Source organism: Fusarium mangiferae, assembly GCF_900044065.1.
Source record: "Fusarium mangiferae strain MRC7560 genome assembly, contig: FMAN_scaffold002, whole genome shotgun sequence".
NCBI classification, from domain to species: Eukaryota; Fungi; Ascomycota; class Sordariomycetes; order Hypocreales; family Nectriaceae; genus Fusarium; species Fusarium mangiferae.
Window position 1 is genome coordinate 1,951,784 of NW_024573922.1, and position 24,444 is coordinate 1,976,227.

General features: G+C 48.8%; 5 protein-coding genes across 5 annotated transcripts; 2 read left to right on the forward strand and 3 right to left on the reverse strand.

The window, feature by feature from the left end:
• Window positions 1-1,127: 1,127 nt before the first annotated feature.
• On the reverse strand, window positions 1,128-2,063 carry FMAN_06043 (putative CHO1-CDP-diacylglycerol serine O-phosphatidyltransferase; the record flags this gene model as incomplete). The annotated part of the gene is made up of 4 exons (XM_041827226.1): window positions 1,128-1,496; window positions 1,555-1,748; window positions 1,841-1,936; window positions 2,009-2,063. The coding sequence occupies 4 exons, from the start codon at window positions 2,061-2,063 to the stop codon at window positions 1,128-1,130; spliced, it is 714 nt and encodes a 237-aa protein (XP_041678210.1).
• Window positions 2,064-3,238: 1,175 nt separating this feature from the next.
• FMAN_06042 (uncharacterized protein) lies at window positions 3,239-5,852 on the reverse strand (the record flags this gene model as incomplete). The annotated part of the gene is made up of 4 exons (XM_041827227.1): window positions 3,239-3,335; window positions 3,386-3,512; window positions 3,563-5,285; window positions 5,463-5,852. 4 exons carry the CDS (start codon window positions 5,850-5,852, stop codon window positions 3,239-3,241), a joined length of 2,337 nt encoding a protein of 778 aa, XP_041678211.1.
• Window positions 5,853-10,023: 4,171 nt separating this feature from the next.
• On the forward strand, window positions 10,024-11,173 carry FMAN_06041 (uncharacterized protein; the record flags this gene model as incomplete). The annotated part of the gene is made up of 2 exons (XM_041827228.1): window positions 10,024-10,095; window positions 10,196-11,173. 2 exons carry the CDS (start codon window positions 10,024-10,026, stop codon window positions 11,171-11,173), a joined length of 1,050 nt encoding a protein of 349 aa, XP_041678212.1.
• Window positions 11,174-12,491: 1,318 nt separating this feature from the next.
• FMAN_06040 (uncharacterized protein) lies at window positions 12,492-14,576 on the reverse strand (the record flags this gene model as incomplete). The annotated part of the gene is made up of 1 exon (XM_041827229.1): window positions 12,492-14,576. One exon carries the CDS (start codon window positions 14,574-14,576, stop codon window positions 12,492-12,494), a length of 2,085 nt encoding a protein of 694 aa, XP_041678213.1.
• A 4,211-nt stretch (window positions 14,577-18,787) lies between these two features.
• On the forward strand, window positions 18,788-20,597 carry FMAN_06039 (uncharacterized protein; the record flags this gene model as incomplete). Its single annotated transcript, XM_041827230.1, has 2 exons — window positions 18,788-18,812; window positions 19,030-20,597. 2 exons carry the CDS (start codon window positions 18,788-18,790, stop codon window positions 20,595-20,597), a joined length of 1,593 nt encoding a protein of 530 aa, XP_041678214.1.
• Window positions 20,598-24,444: the final 3,847 nt, after the last annotated feature.

A 24,444-nucleotide genomic window follows, 5' to 3' on the forward strand; every position in this document is an offset into this window, starting at 1 on the left:
CCTAGGATCCTTCAACAGCACAGCCTCAACGTATCACAACCCATGTCCTACCCTTAGCACGTTCTTTGGGTCTTGATCTTCTAGCTTCAGCGCCTCTGACCGCATGTTTCAGATAGAGGTGGTGTTAATTGGTCTGTATCAAGTTGGTGAAGACTCAAACTTGCAATTATTCTGGTCTTTTTGTGAGACAAATTATGTGATTTTCTCAATTGCCTCCACTTCATCAAGATCTTCTCCGCAGTCTCGTCCTCCCAGTTCTATCCAGTACCGGGAATTCGGCAATCAAGCCTCATCATGCTTTGTCGATCCACTCACCGCAGAGCCTCAGATTGTGCGTAGGCATCACGTATGTCTCTATTTTTGGTCAGACTCAGCTTCCCATGGCTACTCATTACGTCTAGAAACAGAGAGCCTGCGAGCACATCCAAGCTTTTCTTGAACCTCGTACTGGTTGATACTTGGAAACGATCAACAGGAGATATGAATTAATGGTCTAAGTTCAGATCCTCTTGAATTCCAAAAATCTACTCACTAAGCGAGATTCACTGCTTCCAAGCCTCCAACGACAGAGACCGGCCTGTAGCAGGCACTCTGTTTCTTCTTCATGAAATAAAGCTCATCATTGAGAGCCATGCTTCCGCATCACTACCAATTCGCCGTCACATCTTTATCACTATGCATTGTGACATCAAGCCTGTCACGTCACACGAGCAGATCATAATGGATACTATCGAGTAAGTCGATATGGCCATACACTACGCGTCTATCCACAATGTTGTGCTTGTGAGGGAACCGATTCAAAGTTGTCACATAAAATCCAAGCAGCAAGATAAGGAATGTATGGGTATCATGAACTACCATTGTTTCAATAAGCTGCGTGAATCATGTCCTGTCCAAACCCCCAACCCCCAAATGAAAATTTCTCCGACCATGTGCGGTGAACCCCCTTTGTCCCTGATGTTTGTCCTTGCGAACTTCCTGTTGAGCCCCCTGCTTGATCCCGCGATACCGTCAGTGATGGCAAACGTATGCTCAGATCCAGGCTAGATGACCTCTACCCCACCCAATTTTTCAGTGCAACTACACCAAACCAACGTACCATGTTAAATAGTAATATCGGATGTGGCTTAAGGCTTGGGTATGCGGATGGTCTTGCTGGTCATGAGGCAACCGTGAATCATGAACAGAATTACGGCAGGATGGAACTCAAAAACCGAACCCTGGAACCAAACGCCAAAGGGAAGATTGTCATGAACCCAGCGCTGCGAGAGCCAATAAGCCATGATAGCGTCCATGCCGAGCGAAGTGGGAATGGGAGTTCCTTCGAAATACTGGCTCTTGCCAGAGGCGTCCTTTGGAAGAACCGAAACGGTAACATTGAAGCGGGCGAGGCGAGTGAGGCCACACAGAACGAAGAAGGTAAGGCCAACAGTGTCGGCGAGCGAACGGAAACCAAGAGTGAAGGCGACCATGGCGGGAGCGACGCCGAAGGAGATCTGAACAAGATTACCGTCAGTGACCATAATAAGTGACAATGCGTGCATTACGACATACCAAATCAGCAAGAGAATCCAATTCTTGGCCCATGAGACTACTCTTCTTCCTCCATCGAGCAACCTTGCCGTCGAAAAAGTCGAAGAACAGACCGAAAGGTAGGAAGAAGAGAGCAAGCCAGAGGTTGTCAAAATCCTTGGGGTCGCCAAGTGCGTATCGTAGTGAGGAGAAGATGGACATAACACCGCAAGCACCTATCATGACGTTAGAGTTAGCAAACCATGTATTTTTTGTCAAGAACGAAGCAGGTCAAAGGCGACGATCTCCGTAGTCAAGGTGTACATACCGTTCATGAGAGTAATCAAGTCGGCAAGGTGCATGGCCCGCACGAGAGAGAAGTGCCCAACATCAGCAGACAGAAGAGTCTTTTGCTTGTCAATTGCTATAAGGAAGGTCAATGTCGGTTCTGGAAAGCCAAACTCGCTTAATTGCTTCATCCTTGGCTAAAGCTTACCTGGGCTGTTGGAGGATGTGACGTCCTTGGGGATGTTTCCATTGGAGCCCGACATGGTGTTGCTCCTTCTAGACATTCTACGACGATTCCAAAGGCTCTTGTTTAATGTGAAGCTTGATTGAGTCGGACGGTGCGAGAGGTCGACCTCAGCAGTGTTCTGTACAATAATCCAGGAGACGGGACAATCGTAATAAGCTTCAGGGTGGCAGGAAGCGGTGTCGATGGATGCGAAAAGAGAATATTCAAAGCAACCAAGAACAATAGCAATGCGAAGTTGAGTGGTATTCAGCGATTCAGAACTTGTTGTGTTTCTGGTGGTTGTGTGAAGTTGCGGAAGGGAAAAGAGAGCAGGTTTTCCACAAGTGGTTGACGTTGACGTTGAGGACGTCGCGTTTGCTGCTTTCGCCGCGGGACGTCCTGCTTTCCTTGCTTCCTTGGGGTGGATGCCGTCATTGTGGGCGCTAGTGCTGGCCAGCTGCACGTGATGGCAATGGCTTAGACTCTCAACCGTTCCTGATAAGTCACCAGCCATCAGCAGCTCGTCACACAGAAAGGTCAAGGAGGGTGTTCATGGTCACATTCGCATCTACGTTGGATCTTTGTAAATCTATATCTTACCTTAGTACTTACATACGGTGTACGTCAGAATGGTACAGGATCTCTAATGTTACCAAGCTGATCAACAGCTCAACAAATTCTGCGTTAGAGTATCACATGTCAGATTCGTATCGTATTCGCACAAGCTCGCTCACCGTCAGAAACATTAAGCGAAGTTAGATGAAACTAGAGTTAGTTACATACACACGCGCGCGCACACACAAATGTTCTGGACACATGCAGAGAACGGTCGAAATGAGCACAGAGCGATAAAGACTTCAAGATCAGGCATCCCCAGCGGTGTTTATTCAGGTCCGCGTCTGCTCATGGTATACTGTGTGTGCGTTACCCCTTCACTTGATATGCAAGCATGTATGTATGTAAAGTGCGTAGCCTCCTTTCAGAGGCGGTAAACAAAAGAAAACTACCCCAACGCCGGTATCAGATAAAAGTCCCGAACAATGCTTGCGGTATTTGCCTGGCCGCTGTAAGACAGGTAGGGCGTGTCATGATACGCAAATGAGTGTGCGTGTCTCTCCCATGCTTCATAATTAACAATTAATGTTTATCCATAGACGGCTGATTGTTATCCTGTAGAATGAGTGTGCAAAAATCTGGACATTTTGCTCCTGCTCACCGCGTGATGAGAACCGAGAAGCCATCTAACCATTGGCCACAGGAGCCAGAAACACCACAGATGATGTATCCTCGAGGAGGTATCAAAGTGTGCCTAGAGACTAGGGTCAGCTGAGTTCGTAGCGACACAAGAATAAAACTTACGCATCTCCTCCATGAGCATTTCCATAAACGGGCGACTTGCGACCCAAACTCGTCAGAATTTGTAGACCATCGATCCAAAAACCAGATCGCACGACGAAGCCACTGATGTATTCGCCACGACGAACATCTAGGTCTCCTATTAGATTCCTGTCGGTCCATCAATGAGTTAGAACTTACCAAACTCGAAAGTATCCCCCCCTTCTTTGCCGCCCTTCTTTCCAAACAACTGCCTGGAATCATCATCATAAATGAATTCCATTCCGTCCACAGCCATACCGTGATAAATCACTACACGGGATAGAACTCGGTCCTGCTTGACAGCACTCGTAAAGATGGCTTCCGTAGGCTGGCTTCCATCCATACTAGAGCTACCCAGCTTCTGGCTTCGGAAAGCACTCTTCCCGTTCGATAGCTTAATGAGAGATTCCTTGGAGGTAAACTTTTTGTAATCGTCAATCTCAAGTGATCCTCCCCCGTAAGACTTGACTGATATTTTGAGAGATCCCTTTCTTTTCTTCTCAGGCAGTCTGCCTCGCAGCTCGCTCTCGGTGAGCGTGATTTGCCGGGAGGGCGTCCCTTGGTCAGTGGGATACTCGATCCAAGCATGGCAGACATCGTCACCATCTGCATAAATCTCAACAAAGAAAATTCCTGTGGCCGCCATAACAAGTACGCTGCCATTTTCGACAGGGAAGGCTTGAACACTGCCGTCAGGGCTCATCGGGGGATCGTTGGGAAGGCGGAAAGACGGATGAGCTCGGAAACGCAAACAGTCGAGACGGTGCCATCCACATTCATCGGCCTGGAGTGCCAGACCACCTTTGGACTTGGTCCTTGTACAATAGGCCTCTCGAGCTACGAATGTGCGATTGAGCACCACGTAATCTCGCAGCATGACACCACTCTCCTGGTGGGGGCATCCGAATAGATGGCCTGTCTCATGCATATGAGCGCCAATACCGATATTTGCAGCCTCCCAAGAACTGCCCGCTTCGTTGCAGTCATTAGCCACATGGTTTGTATCCGTTGGAGTACAGTCAGTGAAAGCAGGCACAACCTCTTCGAAAGTGGAAGGGTAACTGTGAAGGCAGTGAGATCCAAAAATGGCCAGTTGAAGATCACCATCCCCTCCTCCGAGAGCGGCATGGCCGGTCACAGTCTTTGCTGCCGTATCCCAATGAGAATCCAAGAGAAGACAAGACACGTATAGCTTTTGCCCTGGCAGCGGGTTGAAGTATTTCTTGACGGCCTCTGAAGCGATCCCGTACAAAGCGCCCTTGTCGGTCGCCTTCTCGTTTTGCTGAGCCTTGTTAAGATCCCGAATCTCAGCAAGGGTCTTGTCGGAGCGAACAATATGCACACGGGCTTCGGAGCGCATGGTGCCGTTCTCTTGGTCACGATAATTGGCCGAGCCTGTTGTCCATTCTTCATCAAAACGGAAGGCCCGTCGCCCAAGCTTGTTCCGCCACATCTGTTCCGAGGTGAAGGCCTGCCACAGGTACGCTGCCATTCTGAACTTCTTGACAGCCATTTCCAGTCCATTTCCTTCCTTTTCGACTCGGGCGGGCGAGGCATCGAATGTTTCGGGAGAGTCCTTCGCAACGAGTATCGCAAGCTGCAAAGGTGGTGAATTGGTTACGGGCAGCATATGAACAGTAAGGTAGGAAGCATGGATTGGGTTGGAACTGTTGCTGTTTGCAAGTTTCGGACTTGAGAACTCGAAGCGCAATCTGTTGGGGCCCGGTTGAAGGTACACCAGTGCCTTGAAATGCGAGTTGCAAACGGGCCAGCTGATCGCGGGGAAGTTGTCGTCGAGTCGGCAAGCATTAAGGGTGCCATCGAGGGGATTCTCGGCGGCATTTCCGATTGTGCCATAAACAAGAAGAACTTTTTGATAGACCTGGTGACGGTTAGCACAACACTCCAACTAGTTCTTGAGCAAGTCATGTTTGATGGAAGTCTTGGCATAGCGTTGGTACCAATTAACCCCTGACGATATGGCTTGCATCTGCATGCGCGCCACAAAGCCCACCAGCCAGCCATAGAAACAATTCAAAAGCAAAACACCAAGACATACCCATGCATTTTCGGTGATGTTGATCACTCTTGGAGCGTATGGTGACACTGGAAGGCTCTGTCTTCCATTGATAGAAGGCGCACCAAGACCCGACATTCCGGAAACACTGTTGCGGTTGGAGTTGGACGATAGCGGCGGTCGCGTGGGGACGTTGAGTTGGCTCTGACTCTGGGACATTTGAGACTGTCGGCGCTGGAGTTGCTGCTGATCTTTTACCTGCAGATGAAGTGCAGGATCTGACTGGTGATCAATCGAAGGCGGCGTTAAGGAACCGCTCGAGGGCGATGTTGCTTGGCTTGTAGCACCATCACTGGATGTGTCGGTTGATCGATTGGTACGGAAACTGGCCCTCGATCGGCGGCGGAGGTTGTTGAGGAAGGTAGGGGCCATTGTCGCCGGCGACTAGGACCTGCCTTTTCCAAGATGTATCCAAATAAGAGTCAAAGCTGTATAACAATTGCGTCGTGGGCAAGCGAGAGACGGATCAAGAAACCAAGGCAAAATCGACAGAAAAGTGGCCGAGGGAGAGACCGAGATTGAAGTACCCAAGAAACCCGTGGTCGACAGAGGAAGAGAGGAGAGCGCTCGTATTACAAGTCTGGAGGAACGAATGGGGTGGTAGTTTAGATGAATGAGGTGGAGTGAGATCCCGAGGGGGGGTGTAACAAGAATAGAAGCAGTGGAAGCTGTCAGTTGTCGACAGTTGACAGTTGACTTGACTTCCTCTTGGTCGATCGAAGGGAAAGGAAGGAGGAGGGAAAGGCGCAAATTTTCATTAGAGATGAGGACCTAATATGAGAGGGACGTGGTTTCTCGGAGGACCAACAGAGAAATAACAAATGAAGTGAATGGAAATCCACTGTTTCGTTTCCAAGGATCTTCTTCACTGCCTTGGAAAAGATAACCCTCACTCAAATGTCCCCTTCCACCCCTGTTCAACGGAGAACGGAGAAAGATGGATATCTTATTGGCATCCCAGACACTCAACGAGTGATGACAGATGACGGAAGATGTTCTGTATGGCCGGACTGGACGAAAAGACGGCCACAACCGATCCCAAGACGTGCAAAAAGTGGCTGGTGCTGCTAATGCACTGGCCGAGAACGAGGATGCTCAAGCTTGGGCCGGGGGATCCGCTGGAATTGGTGGGTTGCAGCGATGCGATTTATTATTGCGGCCGTTGCAAGCGTGCTCAACCAGATGGTGGCTTGCAGTGAGCGAGAGAGTGTTTGAATCACCCTCGGAGACATGAGACGGAAAACGGCAGTAATGGAATGAATGACATGAGAACCCATCGGGAACATTGAGACATTATACATACTCCTCCAACAGTGTCTGCCTAAGTACCTATCTCTGTTGATCAATTCAGGTCGATCCAGCAGTACATATCAAAATGTCCCAGACTCATCCTTGTAAGGTTGTGGGCAGGCCACAGATAGGCCGAGCCTCACAGCGTGCCGAGTTGAAAGCGATCGTGATCTAGGTGGGCTTGAGCGAGGCCCAAGTTGCATACAACCAAAAGTTCAGTGGAGCTTGATATTGAATTCAACCAGCCGCATCCAGCGGGAACTCAATCTTTGAGGTGATCCCAGGAGCTAGAGCAGCTAATGGTAGCTCGTGGCCAGCATCCAACGTCTTCGTTTAGGCACTTGTGTTCGTCAACTATGGTGGCAATCGTAGCATTCGGGTAATACTCACCGCGCAATCCTTTTGGTAATATAATATATCAGAAGTCGCTGCTGTTTTGAAACCATCAACCCTCAACTTCGATGACGTCGAGATAATAGTACAACCCCTGGCCTTGTCCAAGGTAAGGTAGGCGGGACCATCCCGTGCCGCCGCCGATAGTAGACCACCCAACGAAATTGCGTTTCCATTCAAGATCCCACGTTAAACATACCTAAAGACTGTTGTTGGTGGGTGTTTCTAGGGGATGAGCCAGTTGATTGATGGTGCCATCCATCCAATGATTGCGAGGCCATGCAAGAAGTTCGTTTAGCGCCTGCAACTAGACTAGCCAACGCATTACACAGAACACTCTATCTCAAGAGTGAGTGACTGAATCAGCGGGATTCAAGGTTTCTCCCATTCTCGAGATGGTGGTTTTCCAGACCTTGGCCATGTCGTTTCAGATTCGAGGTTTATTTAAGGCCAATCACCATGTGCGTCCCCCTCCACTGCAACACCAATTAAATAATGTCGGCGATACTTTATCTCCTCACTCGAAACTATCCTGTTTCGAGACCATAAGCCGATAGATCCCACATCACGGTAAACAGGGAAGTAAAAATTGATCAAGGGAGAGCGGCTTTGCAGAAATGCCCTGCATCCTGACTTGATTAACATATGCTAATAATGGCGGGCGACTATCAACCGAAAGCAAAAAAGTCCACGTATGCGAAATGCAGCTTATGGGGGAACATTGAACAACAAGCTTTTAGGAGAGTGAGCTGATGAATAAGATGATGACGTGGGTGTACAGAGTACTGCACAGTAGGTAGCTTGGTCTGAAAGCAAAGACGCTGCCGGAGCTCGCAAGCAAGATACAGACTTGTGAATTCGTCATTCCAGATTTATAAATCCTTTGAGACGTACCGAAGCAAACAAACTTCGTCGGGGAGCACGACGCCAACTCCGCTCCTATGCAAGCCGAATAAATTGTGTCGTCGGCATTTTCATATTCTCTTTTGACGCTGTTGGGAATCAGAGTTCGGATCCCTCGCTTTCGAATTGAGTGACGATCTGTCTCTTGTAAACTCTCATTGACATTGGGATGCAATGCCATCAGTTGACTTACAGAGCGTTTCTTTTGATGGGCGTTGTAGACATTTACGGAATTTGATTGGTGTTGTCGTATTGGCTGGCTGAATCATCAATGAACGTAAGCTGTGGAGCTACTGGATGCATGGAATAGACGAGATTGTTAAGGAGAGTATGTACGGAGTATGGATCAGCATAGCTGAACTTGAGTAAATAGAGCTTTTGATAGCCTGGTCAATGCATTCGCAAAATAAAAGTAAACAAAAATGCAAGCCCTCATCCCTATTCATCGCCGTATCCCATCTTATCAGGTATCATGAGTGAGAAGAGACAAGAGACAACTTGATGTTAGAGCTCCTGATATCAACTCACCAGAGGTTCGAGCAAATCGTTGCTGAATTCACTCTGCCAAGGACGTATTTCATTCGAAAACCAGAACAGGGAAGAGCCTAGAGAAAATAACAAAGAATCATCAATCGATCAACTCCTATCAAACAGGTGGAGGAAACAAGATATAGAGCCAAGCTTATACTCCATCAGCCGGTCCCTTGCATGTGGTTATTGACCAAGTTTGGTCAGGCCTAGGAGAATCTGTAGCCAATCAAACCGAACAATGGACTACAGAACAAAGGAGTTTGTTCAGTCTGGACAGAGACTGACGCCAGTATGCCTAAGTAACCTGACTTGACAGATGTAGAGAGACCATAGCCTGTGTTGGCCTGATCTATTTAAGGGGTTTGCATTTCGCTTGTCATGAAAGGAATTACCGAGTTTATAGCCTTTCTCTCATCCTTACCATGAACTACCGTAAACCTGAGGCTGGCTGAAGCCTCTGGCAGAGAGAGCTGGGAAACGCCAAATGGGTCCATTCGCTGGCCCAGCAGCGTCAGATCGAGTGAGAAGGGGTCGATTTGAAGCATCTGATTGGCTGAGATTCGTGTGCAAAGTGCATGCATAAATACTTTTTCCTAAAGTACTAAAGTACCGGGTACAAGTCTAATTAAAACTTCCAGGGCGGATCAAGCCTAGCGAGCAAACTCGGGTTTCGTTTCCAGAGGAATGTGACCAAATTTACTTGGTGACCCCGGCGACCGGCTACTGAAAAGAGTTCCTTGACGTCTTGGATCTCATGTTAATTGATCTTATCAGACGATGGTGCAAGTTGGCAGTCTCTCTCTTTCAGTGATTCGTCGAATGAACATCAAGTGCAGACACAATTGTAAAGAACAAGAGCCATCGATATTATCACAATATCTTGGCCCAAAAAAGATAGCTCCAGGACCTCGAGTCTACAAACAAAGAAGCCAAACTAAAGTTTCCAGCTCAGTTCGGCTTCTCCTCTCCTGTAAGTCGTTACCCGGCCGTAGTGGCACGAGCCCCTCACAGGGCATGTCCGCTTACACCATTTCAAGACCAAAGTACCCAGTACCTAATGACGGGCAACTGCAGTGTTAGTGCCTGCCACTAAGACCAGGTTAGCAGGCTCCAGCTCACAAGGTACAGTACTCAACTGTAACGGTCCCTCGAGATTGCGTTTGCTTGCTCTGTTCTCTCCAACTTAACTTTGGATTCTTCATTCACGCACCCAAGCCACTTCAACCACCACTCACCACAATTCACTCCTTGACCATTACGACTCGATTTCTTGCCATTCGACGCACACACTTTCACCAAAGATCCGCCAATATTATTTCCCACTTTACACAACACATCGATCGATTCGACTTGTTAATTCAAATTTCACGGCGGTTGCCCCTAGCAGCAGAGCAGAGTAGAGCACAAGTGCGAGTGTAGAAGCATCATGTCTTCGCCGTGGAAAAAGCACCCAGAAGATGTCGTCGACAGTGTACTCAAGCGTGCAGAAGTGAGCAAGGTGAGTAACTTGATCCATTGACTTTTTACTATCAAAAATTCAATCTGGTCTTTTTAACTCCTGATGAGGCAAGCATTAACTGACATTTCCGCTCTTTAAGATTGCACGACGTTTGCAAAACCGCCTCGCTCTCGCAAAATTCAAAACCAAGCATGGCTGGGAAGACCTCACACTCGACTCCATCGAGCCGAAAGTCGAAGAGGAGATGCGAAGGAAACGTCTGACCGAACCTACAGATGTCCTCTCCGACTCATCATCAAGCGCATCCGATCTCCCATATCCGTCCCGAGCCCTCATGAGCTCTCCCCTCAAAGCGCCCCTGTTTTCCGATGCGGTAGGCTCCAGCAACGGCAGCACGGGACACCGCAAGCGCACATACCTCGCCTCCTTTCACGATGTATCATCAAGTCCTAGCAAACGATTCCGACTTTCCCCTACGGCACACAAGTCCTTTGGCAGTAATGGTGTATGGAAGAACTCGCATCAACTAACACGATCTTCTCCCCTCAAGCCCAGGCGGCAACAACACTTTACTACCTCAGGTGGACCCGATGTCTCCTTTTTCCAGCAGCGTCTGATGAGTCGTGAGCTCACATCACCCAATTTTGCTGCACCTTCCGATGACGATGAAGATCTTTTGCCCATCCACTCATTCAACCCTACCAATATCCGCTCTTCTCCTCCACGCACACCACCTATGCGCACCAGGTCTGTTAGCAAGCGGAACAAGGGCGAGAACGGTGCAGGGACCAATGGCAAAACTGGTGAGGAGGGAGCAGATTTACTTCTCTACCTCGCTGCTTCGCCATCACCAGCTGTCAGAACTTCAACTCGAACACGAATGGAGCCCCCATCAACCCCTCCCCAGAAGAACAAGCAGATGGATCTACCTTCTTCAATGATGATGACGCCTGGTGGGGGTAACCTCTTCCCAACCACCCCCAGTCAAGCTTTCGACTTTGCCGAATTTGTCAATATCACACCCAGCCCAGCACAAAAGCCCTTCAAGACACCAATCTCAATCACGGCAACTAGGACACCCGTGAGCGGTACTCAAAGGCGACTCACGTTCGACTAAGCGTCTGAATGGAGGATTAGGGAACCAGTGTGAATATGATCCGAGTTCTTTGTGGACATGATACCATGATAGCACTTGTTGTGACACTCACGCATGCACTTTTTTTGTTTCACTATTTGGAATTGGCCTCGATTATCCGTGGCGTACAGTAACACTGTACATGTCTGGGTTTCCTATTATTTGCGACGGCGTTATAGAATAAACGGCAATGGCATGAAAGAAGGTCTTTCAAGGGCGGTTATCAAAGACCACGTCTCGTACCAAGCGAGACCAGGAGGGCAGTTTTTTTTTTTTTTAACCCAGCGGCTGATTTCTCTTTTCTTGTTTGAGGTCAAGAATTGTTAAAACAGATTACATTATGGGCCGGTTCAGGAGAAAGGGGGGCACAGCCTGGAAGCATTGATGGAACGGCTTATGGACAATGTGACTATCATCTTATTTTACTACTAGTACCTATCTAACTATTTCAAGTTCAAAAATTCACACTTCTACTGAGTCGTTCTTGAGAATGCTGATCATACGACTGTAAATGCATGTATGTGGGACGAAAACGAGTGAGGGAAACCCCTTCTCCTCCACATAAAAACCGTGTACAAGCGCGCGTGCGACGGGCAATTTACGCGCGAAAGAGCTGGCGCGTAGCCATATCGTGTCTGTTTCGCGCCTCCGAGACCCCATTTCTGACCATCTAGGGCCAATCACTAGACGAAATGCTACAAGTGTAAGCTTTGAGTCTGATGTCATGAACCCCCGAAGGATGGATAAAGCGTGTTATTTGGTTGGATGGACTGCATCATGTGGATTGATGAGGGGTTCAACAGTACTTTCGAGACATGTACTCGATTAGAGGCTCAATAATGGCTGCCAGAACCTGCCAGAAGTGGAAGCACCACGTATTTGATGCATTACTAATATCCACACACATTTGAACACCACTACGCCTCTAATCTCATCACGAAGTGTCAATCATGAGCGTCTTTCACATTCACGTCCAGAGTTACAATGACACGAACAGCACATTGTATTAATAGTGGTATAAACCTAAAGTCTCGGCGGAGCATAGCAAGCTTTTCTGATTTTGACTCTAGCGACACCTCACGCAGTGTGCGTTCTTCTAAAGAAAAAGAAGGAGAAAAGCCTAGTTCTGTGGTATCATGAGCATAAACGCTGACATCAAACATCAACACCATCTATCCATCTTCTATTTTAAACTCCCCCCCAAGTCTTACAGCGAGCCAATGAGTATCCCAGGAGAACCACTATGTTGGTCCTCCGCCGAGAGGAACGAAGTGAATTTCCGTGTCCCTGCCATGAGGGTTCACATCGCCTGGCCGGTTTGTCGTCTCAGGATATTGCCGTCGCTCTCACTTCGGGAGTGTCGAAGTGAGGGTGGATAGTCAGATCCATCGTATCGGCCATAGATACTGGGTACACGAGGTTGAGGGGGCACAGGAGGCCACTCGCTAACATCGCTCACTCCACTGGTATATCGTGAAGTGTAACTCTCTGCCCGAGAGTGCCTGACAGTCTGGCGGTTCGTGCTATAGAAGGAGCTGGCGGCAGTATAGCGTGGCATATTTTGAATGTGCCCCATGCTAGACATGTGTCGGCCATCGAGCTCCAAGTCGAAGGGGTTCGAGTGAACGTTGCCGCGCCAAACTTCCTGTGGCCTAAGCCTCACGCCGTCACCTGTCGATTGAGGTGTAAGGTTGCGTGACATGGTCGGGCCTTGCCTCTGATCGACTGGCTCTACATAGGCCATCGGTGGCGGTTGCATATGGTCAGGAGACAGGCTGGAACCCTCGTCGGCAAACGGGTTATCCAAAGAATGAGGCCGAGCAGGGGCAAGTGGGGGTGGCACAAGAGAACCGTGAGGCAAGACGCTACCGCGACCATGTGAGTCCCCACGAGGCGCAGCAGGAATGGTGTTGTCATCAGAGAACGGGTTAGGGCTAGGAGTTCGTCTTCCATCATAACCATCGTCCGGCACAGGGGGGGCTGCTGCGAGGTCCACGACGCTTGATTCTTCAATAAGTCGTGACCACCATCCCTGTTGTTGTCCAAGAGCTGCGCTCCCTCGGCTAGGGGCGCGGTTTGTAGACGCGCTGCGACTTTCAGCGCCGAACTGAGAGTTTCCTCGGCTCATGTCGACATGAGAAGAGCTCATGGACTGTCGGAAACGCTGACCAATCTTCTTAGCATTGGCGCTCATAGCAGCAGCGACTTTGACAGAGCGAGGCGTTGGACCGAGCGAATGATTGTCGATTTCGTACTTCTCCTTACCTGATCCGCCTTGAGGAAAGTCGAGCGGGGTAAGAAGAGTGCTCCTTCGACGCTGCTGTCTCCGTCTCCTGATGAGCCAAAAGATGACAAGTGCGAGGAAAGACAATCCCACGATGGAACCGACAATACTGCCTACAACGACTGGAGTTGGGCCTGCATTGTCAGAGTCCTTCTTGACAGCTGAATCAGGACTTTCGGTCTTCGAGGCATGATCGCTTCCAGCAGTGGCACCGAGGCCAATAGTCGTAAGCCCTCCGTCGGCTAGAGTCGCTGTACTAAGTGCCGGCACAGCCCCGTCAGCGCCCGTCTCACCGTCATCGAAAACGAAACTATCAGATGCTTGAGTAGTCTCAGTAGCAGAAGAAGCAGTTCGGGTTCCAGATCGGGTTTGGAGGGTCGTTGACCGAGACGGAGGACCAGTGAAGGTGAAGGATGCAGTATCAAAAAGGAGAAACTCCGAAGTAGATGTCGAAGACGAGGACAAGGACGAGGACGATGAGGACTCGGTCTCAATTATGAGTCGAGCATTTTCTGGAGTATCCTTAGGCTCCTGAACAGGCGTCGTTACAGGGTCTGGTCCATCGATTAATCGGGCATCCTGTGGTGTCTCCTGAGGTGCCGGTGGCGTCGTTGTCTGGACAGGTGTTGTCACTGGATCCGGTCCATCTATCAATCCAGCATCTTCTGGTGTTCCCTTAGGCAGCTCTCCAGTGGTTTGCGGAACAGGTGTCGTCACCGGGTCAGGACTATTAACCGCTGGCGGTTCTTGGGGCGTTTCCTGCGGGGGTGGTTGAGAAGTTGGCTGAGCAATGGGTTCGACGGGGACTATCGTCGTCTCGTTCAGATTTGCGTCACTAGTTTCAGGCGTTGCCTCCCCTCCTGCTGCAGGCACAGTTGTTGGAACGGGCTCGACCTCTTGCGTTGTAGGTACAATCAATGATGCAAACACTGGGGTATCTACAGCAGGATCCGCTGCGGGAACAGGTGTCAGGTCTGCAACAGGCGCAGTTGAAGCCGGCGGCAATTCAACACTGTCAGTGTTCTCTGTAATGTTGGCTGGAACATGATATGTAACCACTATGGTGGTAGGCTCGGGGATAACCACATAACGAGACTCCATCTTCGTCTGAGTGATCACCACGGGTGCTCGTTCTTCGAGCAAGTGTGTATTGTTGGTATCGTCTCGTGGTATGCCGGCATACTGTCTTCCAAATAAAAAACTGAACAAAGCCCGTGTTCGAATGGCTAACATCCTCAACCAGAAACGTTCGCGATGCCAGTCGCCGTTAGTGAGAGCTGGAGTTGGAGCCTGGCCCAACCGTGAACAGAGGTAAAAATTCTGATAAATGAGCAAAAGCTTAACAAAGGGCCCCTGTGGCCATCTACTTTTTGGCAATATGCATGTAGATGGATGACCCAGTCACCTTGCGAATGTGATGAAGGTAAGAGAATGTAGATATCACGGCCAACTACCGTGATGAGAAACGTGAATGAGTGAATGATGGTACAAGAGAATGTAAAGGGCGCAAAACAAGGAAAGACACCAAGAGAGACAGAAACAGAGAAGGAAAGGAAGGCAAGACAGAAAGTGTGAGAGAGAATGAAACGACAATATGATTGCCCCGAGTGGGAGGGTGGTCAACCTAACATCAAGGTACCGAGCTGACATCCCATGAACTCCCTTTACCCTTTTTACTAGCGTTTGAGCTGTTTCCAGATACAACTGACATTATACATCAGTTCAAGTGCGGACCACGGTAGACATGGGTTCGTCGTAGCTAGGAGCAATACCCTGTCCTGCGACAGATCTGAAGCACGACAGCCTCCCCACGTTGTCTGAGCTTCACTACCTACCTGACTAGTCAGGTCCTACCGTCCTAGCTAGCTAGTGTTGAATCCGAGGAGCAAACAAAAGATCCGACGGGAGCAACATAAACAAGGTTGGTATCCCAGGCTTCTGGGACACCTTGGCTCTCTTGGCTTGCGTGGACTTGTGTGATGTTTGCATTTGCGTTTGTCACGAGGTTCCAGGCAGATGTTTCCCCGTCGGCATGAAATCCAAGCTCCAAGTAGAGTGGAAGCTGGTCGGAATAATTAGAAGGATGGATGTCACCCACATGCGACATCATTCCGTTTGTTTGTTTTTTTTTGCTTCTTTTTGTTTCTGTTTCTTGGTCGCTTTAACGCCGTAATTAAAAAAACAAGAAAAAAACGGTCTCGGCAACATGGGCGGCATCGAATCGCGATTGTGTTGATGCATAGTCCGCGTATAATACAGAATGTTGTTGATGGAAAAAGAAGTCCCGAAGCAAATTTAGGTGAGTGAGCCTCAGCAAGGAGATGAATTTCAGGTGGGGATTGATCCAGATTCCAGCCCGAGCCTGGCCTGGTCAATCATCTTGGCAGGAGCAGTAAGTAAAAGTCATTCTGGTTAGCGCCCGAGCGCTACTAATACCTGTACCTGGCCACCTGAGACACCTGAACATCCACCACCGTTTCTCCCTGTGGCCCTGCCCGTTGTGGCCCTTCCCGCCAGCAAACGCGCCGAGCCTGGTACATCACGCCTAAAGTTAGCCAAAGGCCCCACTGCTAGAACGTGGAAGACAAGGCACGGCAAAATATCCCACGAAACAAAGCTCGCTTTACTCCGTAGAACAAAATGACAGACAGACTGGAAATTTCATCCTCCTGAGAATTGTTTGGCTAGCAGCTAATCAATGAACGTGCATAGTACCTGCATAACGTACCTGAAAGGTGTCCCCTTTGGGATGATGCCGGCATTAGTTCCAAAGTCATCACAGAGCTATCACACACAAACAGCTCCTCGACACCTTCACACAAACAGGAAACCAAACAAATCAGCCCAACAGCTCAGCGTTGGGAAACATAACAGGGTTGGATCGCCAAATAGATTAGGCTGGTAAGCAGAAAACATCTGGTTCAATCCTTCTTCATGCACTATCAATCCCATGTGCCATCTACGTTGAATACTATGTTGTACTTCAAACCGCCCTCTCCCAAGATCCCTGTTTGGATCAGTTCATCCGCTCAGGCATCCCTTGACTTACCGCTCCTTGGCCCATGTTCCGGGCCACAGCCGCCCACATTCCTGGCTTTTTTCGCCTCGAGCCTGACTCGGACTGTCACCGTTTCTCGTACATACCTAAATTTGTCTGTGCCTCTGTTAGCGACGCCTTTCCATTACCGAAATAGAACCTCTATCCGTAATGTCGAGTTCCGCTGAGTAACCAGCATGGGACGGAATAGAGTTGATGGCGTGCGAAGACGCTAAAGCTTTTGATACCGTAACCTTAAACATGGATATCATCCTTCAATCCAGGGATCCAATGGTCTTGAGAAAGAATTGTGAGTTTTACCAATCTGTTGGGAGCTTTCCAGGTGGGTAAGTTGTTGAGAAGAATGGGACTATAATGAGAGTTTGAGTATGAACACATCCTAAAAGAGTTCCATATAATTCCCATATGCTTCGTTTGTGAGATTAGATGCTGATTTAAGAACATCGTGAAGCACCAGGGTTGAGCTTATGGTTAGACTTAGCCAGTGCTACGTTTAAACAACATAGTTAAATCTCCATGTAATCATTTGGGATGAGAACATTATTCAGCTGCGTTCAAAGTTGGAAGACGAACTTCTTATACTCTTTTCACCATTGAACATGTATACCTGATAACATCACAATATCTGGTTTACAAGTCCCCAGAAATAGCATACAGATTCCTTTCTTAACTGCCCATGTAAGTAGCTTTGCTGAGACCCAACTTGAAGATAAATATTAAGTGAGTGGCAAACCTATTCCGACCTAGCATTATGTATTTTGTGTCTATCATTTAGGCTAGATATAATACGAGGCATTATCATAACCATATATTAGTAAACCCCGAGATCTTCTTTCATGATCGCTTGTTTCTGGATCAAATTTTGCAGTGTGGAAGAGCTCGCGTTACGCATCAGTTGCATCATCTAGAATAAAGTATATGCCAGGCACTCAGAACCCCATCCCCAGCATAATAAACAAATTTCTGTAGACACCACCCGGAGAGAACTTCGAACTCAGATTAGAGAACGCGTTGAACGAGCGAACTCTATAAATCATACATTGTGGTCTAGGGTATTTCAGTTTATAAGAAGTTCACCATTCTTTGCTATGGTTTTTGAACTGGCTTTGGTGAATATTAAATACCTACCTAAGTAGGTGGAGAAGTTCAATGCTGTTTAGAAACGGTGGCTTTTCTCTTGGCTTCTTCTTAAAAGCATTGGACTCCAATGTTTCTTCTTGGCAAAGGGGGAAACCGGGGACGTGAGATATCTCATATCGGCACCTTTCCATTATTTCATCGGGTCTTGTTATAAATAAAGCATCTGTGTTAGGTTTGTGGCACCAGCACAATTCTAGCACATCCATTGGCATTCTCTGACCAGATTAGGAAGTGACATGAAACAACTTGTTAGAAGCTCACTCGCTCTCGTCGTGTCTCTCAAACATCTATTACCAATGAGAACTGGCCGGTCTTGCATGAAGCATGAATTGACATGGTGATGCATTGAAGACAGTCGACAGCTGACCAATCGCGGAAATAGGGGTCCATTTGCCGGGTAAAGGCGGTGGTGGCTTCGGTCCAGGCACCACCAACTCACTCCTATCATGGATCAAGAACATCGACATGACCTCCTACCTACCTAAACAAGACAACTGATATCCTCTTCTCATGTCGCTTCAGCAGGAGATAATTAGTCCCTCAGAAGGTAGAGCCTGTGGTTGGCTCTCTTGTTAGGCATTGAAATAACCCCGCGGCTGCTCCCGCGTGGACCGAGCCGATCTTGGCACTGACCAACACCTCGCTCGACTCAACCTCAGTCACCGAAACTTTTGAGGCTTCATCTTTCAACGCACTTTGTCTTTTCCACGCCAGAGGCTCAATTTTATTGTCTGGCCGAGTCTCTGTTAACGCACCCTTGTCTTATTGCCCATTTCATAGCTGTTGGCTACCTTAGTACTTAGCGTATCGCTTTTGGATCTCTCTTGAAAAGTCTTATCGTTTATAGTTATCCTCCGTCAGTTCATCGTCTCCGTCAGCTTCCCTCGTCGACAGCCAGGCCGTCTTGAGGCCCTCACTCACCTCTGCGTACCCAATCAACATCTAGCTACCGTATGTGCTCTGTGCTATGTCACACCTTGCCGGACCAAAACTGACGTCGTCTTCTCTTTAGCATAGCGCCCCATAGCATAGCTAGCTTTCATCCATAGCCTAAGCATTCTATCTCGCGGTACCTTACATTGTTAGTTGCGCCACTACAAGCGCTTCAGCTGCCATGTTTGGAAACTTCACCTCCTTCGGTAAGCTAGTCTTCTCTCCATCCGCCTCCCATCGCACTTGAACCTCATCCTCCCTACTCATTGTGATCCTCATGAACATCTGAGCCTCACAAAACACCTCATTAACCCCCTCACTTCGTTTCCCTGTCTATGTCGCCTCCCCCTCCCCCACAATTCTGTCACCTTGCGACCTGCCTCTCCACCTTGATAGACCCTGGCTAAACTTTGTCTTCTTCAGCTGGCATTCCGGCCAAGAGCAAGGTTGATCCTAAGGATGTACCGCCTCCTACGCCGGTAACCCTTCCTCGCTTTCAACCTTTTGCTCAGGACGACGATACCATCGATGAACCGTCTGAGCTATCTACTCTTCTCCGTAACACTGGAAGATCAACTGCCGCTCTCGGTCCTTCGGGTTTCTCTGCCATTGGTCTTAATCTGAACCTCGATGTCAAGCCCACAGACCTGATTCCTGACCCTTCATTCATCCCGGACTTCGATAGCTGGGACAAACTGTCGTCAGACGAAGCCCAAGAGAAGAATCAGTCCACCCGTCACCTCTTAAGAAACGGCAACCTCTCTCCCGGCTGCCATGTGTACCTGGAACGCAAGAAGGAATTGTCGAACGTCAATGAAGACGCCTTTCGGACAGTCAGAAGGCTTCCAGCCCCCAAAGGAAAGACACAGGCTCGTTTAGGGAATGCCTATGAGTTTTTCCGTTGCCTTGAAGCCTTTACCTCTTTTTGGGATGACCCAACTCAGCCATTACCGCTTCCTCCTTCCCCTGAGGCTTCTCCAGAAGTTACTTCGTCTGGCGATGCCGCAAACTCGGGGGACGCAAAACCTGCGAGTCCCAAGCCAGATGAAAGCGCAAACTTCTTCAGAACCAGCGCTGGATCGTCTATGCCACTCGAATATCGCAATAACCTGATGACATCATTCATCAAACTTGTTGCTTATGACTTTGGGTGCAACGTCTCGCCTTCTCGAACCGAACCACGACTTCACTTCAGTTCACCCCAAGGATCTGGTTCTCGCAAATCTTTTTGCCCCTCAGGCTGCCTTTTCATATTTCAAAGTCCCACAACCCGTGAAGCCGCTCGTGCAGGTGTGGTCCACGGGCCTGTCGCCGCTGTCAGTGCCAGAGGTACAACTGACTTCACTCAGCCTGATCCTGAAACTGCACAGTCACTCGACCTCGCTCGAGAGATCGTAGCAGCTCTAATCACAGCGCAGCATCGAGCACGTGAAGGAAAGACTGAGAAGCGATTTGGGGAGGGAGAATGGTGGACAACCAAGCAGCGCTGGGGAGGCGGTCCTGGAGGGCCCATAGGACGCGAGGTCGAAAAGGACCTGGTACAAGGCGACAAGGACGCGAAACCCAGTGACGAGAACGGTCTTCCCATGCCACTTGCTAAGAAACCTCGCAAAAACATGAGTATCTACGACAACTATCGCATGATTCGGCCTCCATCATCGACTTGGGACAAGAAGGCCCAATACGAAGCCATTGGGAGGCGCAAGGGGGCCGACTACGACGATATCTTTGTAGTGAGCTCGCTGTTTCACCATATCTCGGTCATCCGTGTCAGAGTACCCAATCGGCTACTTGAGGCTCTGGAAGGGGCACGGGAGCCAGATGCATCCAGGCGAAGTTGGGGTAAGGTTGAGGCTTGGAGGAGCCCCTGGTACGATTTATTTGATACCATACAACGACTAGCAGCTATGAAACTAGTGTGGGCGATGATGGCTTACCAGATGAGAAAAGATGTTGTGTCTGATGGGGACGTTGCTATGACCAATGCCTAAGCTTATTTTAAGGTGGGCCATGGGTTTGGGGAAACCTCATTCTTGCTTGCATTAGTATATTGGATCTCAGGATGAGAAGTCAGCGCAAGGTTCAGGAAAGCCTAAGACGGCATAGTTGCCTGGTTGGTTTATCACACGCATACATAGGGTATCCATACATAGGGTATCCATACATAACATGCATTAACCAGGGTCACATTCCTGTCTCCGGTTCCGATTAGCTTGGTTTTTTCTATCGATCAGATACCCTTGAGGAGGAGGGTTACAATGAGGCGGCAGCTGAGACTGGGACTTTTATCACCTGCAGGTGATGCTGCATGGAATTACCTGATAGGTAACTCTGGCTATGCCTTGTAATCGTCGTCACGCCATTAGGAATTCGAGCAATGGAGGCTGAACTGGAAGTCTCACGATGTTGGTACACACTCACTCACTCACTCACGATGCAACACACAAATTCCATGAACCATATGCTCGGGTCTAGGAAAATGATTCAGGGAACATGAAAACGGGTGCTCGGGTAACCTTATGCAAGGCATGGGTATTGACATTGCTTTCGGGTCTCTTGAAGCTGACATGAGAGGGCATTGCATAGTGTTTCTGCAGGGTAGAGAGGGATCAGGGAACTTGAGACATGTCGAGCATGCCACGATACAGATCGAAGCTGAGGGAGACGCGGAGCATAGCTTCCTGTAGCGTTCCGTATCAACGGGTGAGCTAGCAGGCTAATTAACGGAATCACCCTATGTTGTCTTAGATATCAAGCGAATGTGGATATGTGTTGGTGTTGGTGTTGGTGTTTGTGGCTGCATGGAGAGGCTGAAGCTATCTTATTTAGGACGTAGACCCGCGTGGCATGGTCGAGTCTAGTGACGGAGTACGTTTCTCGTTTGGTATTCAACTTCGGGAGGCTTGTAACTTTGGCTTTTGGGGCTCTGAGGCTTTTAGTTTGAGCCTGCCGGATATGATACGGAAAAGAGAAGGGTGCGTCGGTGTTGAGTATGTGGTATGAGTGCGTAGAGTTCTTAGGAGACTCCGAGAAACTATGTCATGATACATATGCTTTGCTGCAGTAATCGGAGTGCTGTACCGACAATTTGGATGACACGTCGAGAGTGCAAGATAATAGGTACGTACCGTCATCAAAATCAGGCCCAGCCTAATGGTAACCTAACGGTCCATATCCTGTCCTCCGTGATAACCTAAGGTAAGCTGAGGCCCTTGTCACAGCCACGAGAATGCAACTGAACAAGACCCTAAAAACCGTTCATCCAAGTGGCCCAAGCTCCTCAAGCTCCAATTCCCCGCTCAGCTCCAGGCGGCGGAGCAGCAACGTCCGTCATTGGCCCACTCAGCCCTGGTTCAGCTCTCGGTATGTCCGTCTGCTAAACCGTTACGGGATGATCTTCGTGCCGTAGACGGGGGAGCTATCGGGTAATTTCAGCCATTTTTTCTTCTTCTATCTTTTTATCCAAAGGTGCATGATCGTGAATTTGTTGTCGTTCCCTTGCTTGGACGATTAGGAAAGCCCCTATTTGCTGTTTGTACAGTACCTATGCCCTGTCTTGTATCGTTCGGCTAGTGGTTGGTGGAAGTTATGATGGCTTCGGACATGGCTGATGAGTATCATTATCTCCTGGCTGTTACTCTTTTTTTTATTTTTTTTATCGTCTGTATACTCCGTAGTCTCTTGGAAATACATAATGAAGTGCTTATAACTAGAGTGGTTCAGTCTATCGATGCAATTGCTCACTTGACGTTGAGAACCCCCTGCTCCGGGCCTGCATCGGTGATCGCCGTTGCACCGGCCTCGGGAAGCGGGTGCGGAACGCCGCCTCAGCCTGACAGGGGCCGAATGCCAGAGTCCGGTCTTTATGACGTTTGAAACCTTTGGCATCTCGAGACATCAATTGGCTAACGTGCAAAATTACAGATTCAGCGCGCCTAGGAACTCAATCTTAGGGTGATTGACAGGTGAGCATGGGGGGCGTCGATCATTGTTAGACACACGTCCTACCCTAAACTTGACCACGTTTTGAGACTCGTTATGAATATGGTGTTTTGTCCGATATCACATACCCGTCTGTGGTTCCCCGATGTGACATTTGAAACGTCTCAGCGAAAACGTTTGGCTTTGATGGAGACTCAAAGCCACCATAGCGGAGATATGTCGCAGATGGTCTCTGCGTTCAGTGATCGAAGGGTATTCCACACATGGCGCAGGTCTCGACCGTGAAGAGTCCTATGCCACCAACATTCAAAATATCATCTGAATCTGGCGAACCGATAAAAGAAAAAGAGCCGCAACCTTGTAAATTACAGTGGCTGGTACCTAACAACTATCAAGCAACGCGGAAGGTGAGATGGTCACAGGGAGAGGTACGAAAACTTAGGACCTTTATTCTAAGTGATAAAAAGACTTAGGCAATTTAGCCTGCCTATGTTTAGGGGAGTCTCTACTGGGTTTATTTTGGCATCCTCTTCTCGAGTCTCATGTTTTCTTGCTCCCTGAGAAGTCAGTCATAAATTATTACATGGGCCAAGAAACACCACGACACGTAACGAGGGACTTGGCTGAGGTCCGGTGAGACGACAAACAGGGCATGACAAGGCCAGAGCCCAGAGACTCGGCAAATTGAAGCCGGGGCCCAGTCAGTCGGGTCGGAAACTAGGCAGTTAGCACTGTAGTGTAAGTATGAGATCCCTGTAGAAGCACAGCCTGAATTTGATCAAGAAAAGAGTCTTTGGATGGGTACAATTAGAATAACTACTATCAATGACAGTGGACGAACAGAGCGATAGTTCCAAGATAGGCAGCCTGAAGAGAACAGATAGAGAATGGTAAAGGCAGTGTAAGGAGTATTTCCCAAATAGAGACGGTGTGATGTGAAATATTGCCAAGTCGGACGCATCTCGTGCTGTAGCGCAGTCGAACATCTCCGTAGTGGTCGTTGAGCTAACACCAGCGATTTCCATTGTCGGCCATGTTTCCCCTTTGGGCCTCTTCTGGCGCTGAGCCTCCATTACCGAGCTGTCAAGACAACAAGAGTTGCATCACAGGACATGAGAGCAAGCAATAGCTTCAAAGACAAATAGACATAGTCGAGTTACACTAAAGCTAGTTGAATCTATTCTCAGAGCTTGGATATACGATTTAAGAAGATGCTATATCCCCTCAACTGTTAATGCTTCTCCCCAGTCAGCTTCAGGTTCAGTCCCCTCTAGCCACCTCATTCAAGACGCCAACAGCACTGGTTGCACTATAAGGGTCCTGGTACCTAGGTATTCCCCCCACATCACGGGCACCTACCTACGATACCCCCCAGAAAGTTCCAGTCGAGCTGGGTCCCTTAAACACGGCATTTCTCAGCAACGACCATTAATCGATCAATCGATCAATCGTCTTAGACTCAGAGGCGAAATACCCATCATAGGCGCAACTGCCGCGATTGTCTAAAACATCAACCACAGAATCAACCATAAAATTGCCCTGGTCGGCCGCTGTACACCAAATCAATCATCCATCCTCTCTCTACACCCTACACACACCCCCCCTTGTCCTCGACCACCTTAAGCTTGCGAGACCTTGACCTTGAACCTCTCTCATTGCTTTTCTTGTCGCTCTCATCTACGATTTTTGTTCCCTTTCTTCTTCCTAAGCGCCTGCCTCACTGGTTTATATCATCTCGTCTCCCGCCATCCAATATCAGACAAGAACATATCGACATCTTCTCTTCTCCTCAGCTCTTCTCTTCCTTTAGGTACTCTCTGAAGGTGCTTCCCCCGCCTTCAGCTTCCATAGACCAAACGCCCCGTGCACAGCTACCAGCTCTGGAACCAATCCCAT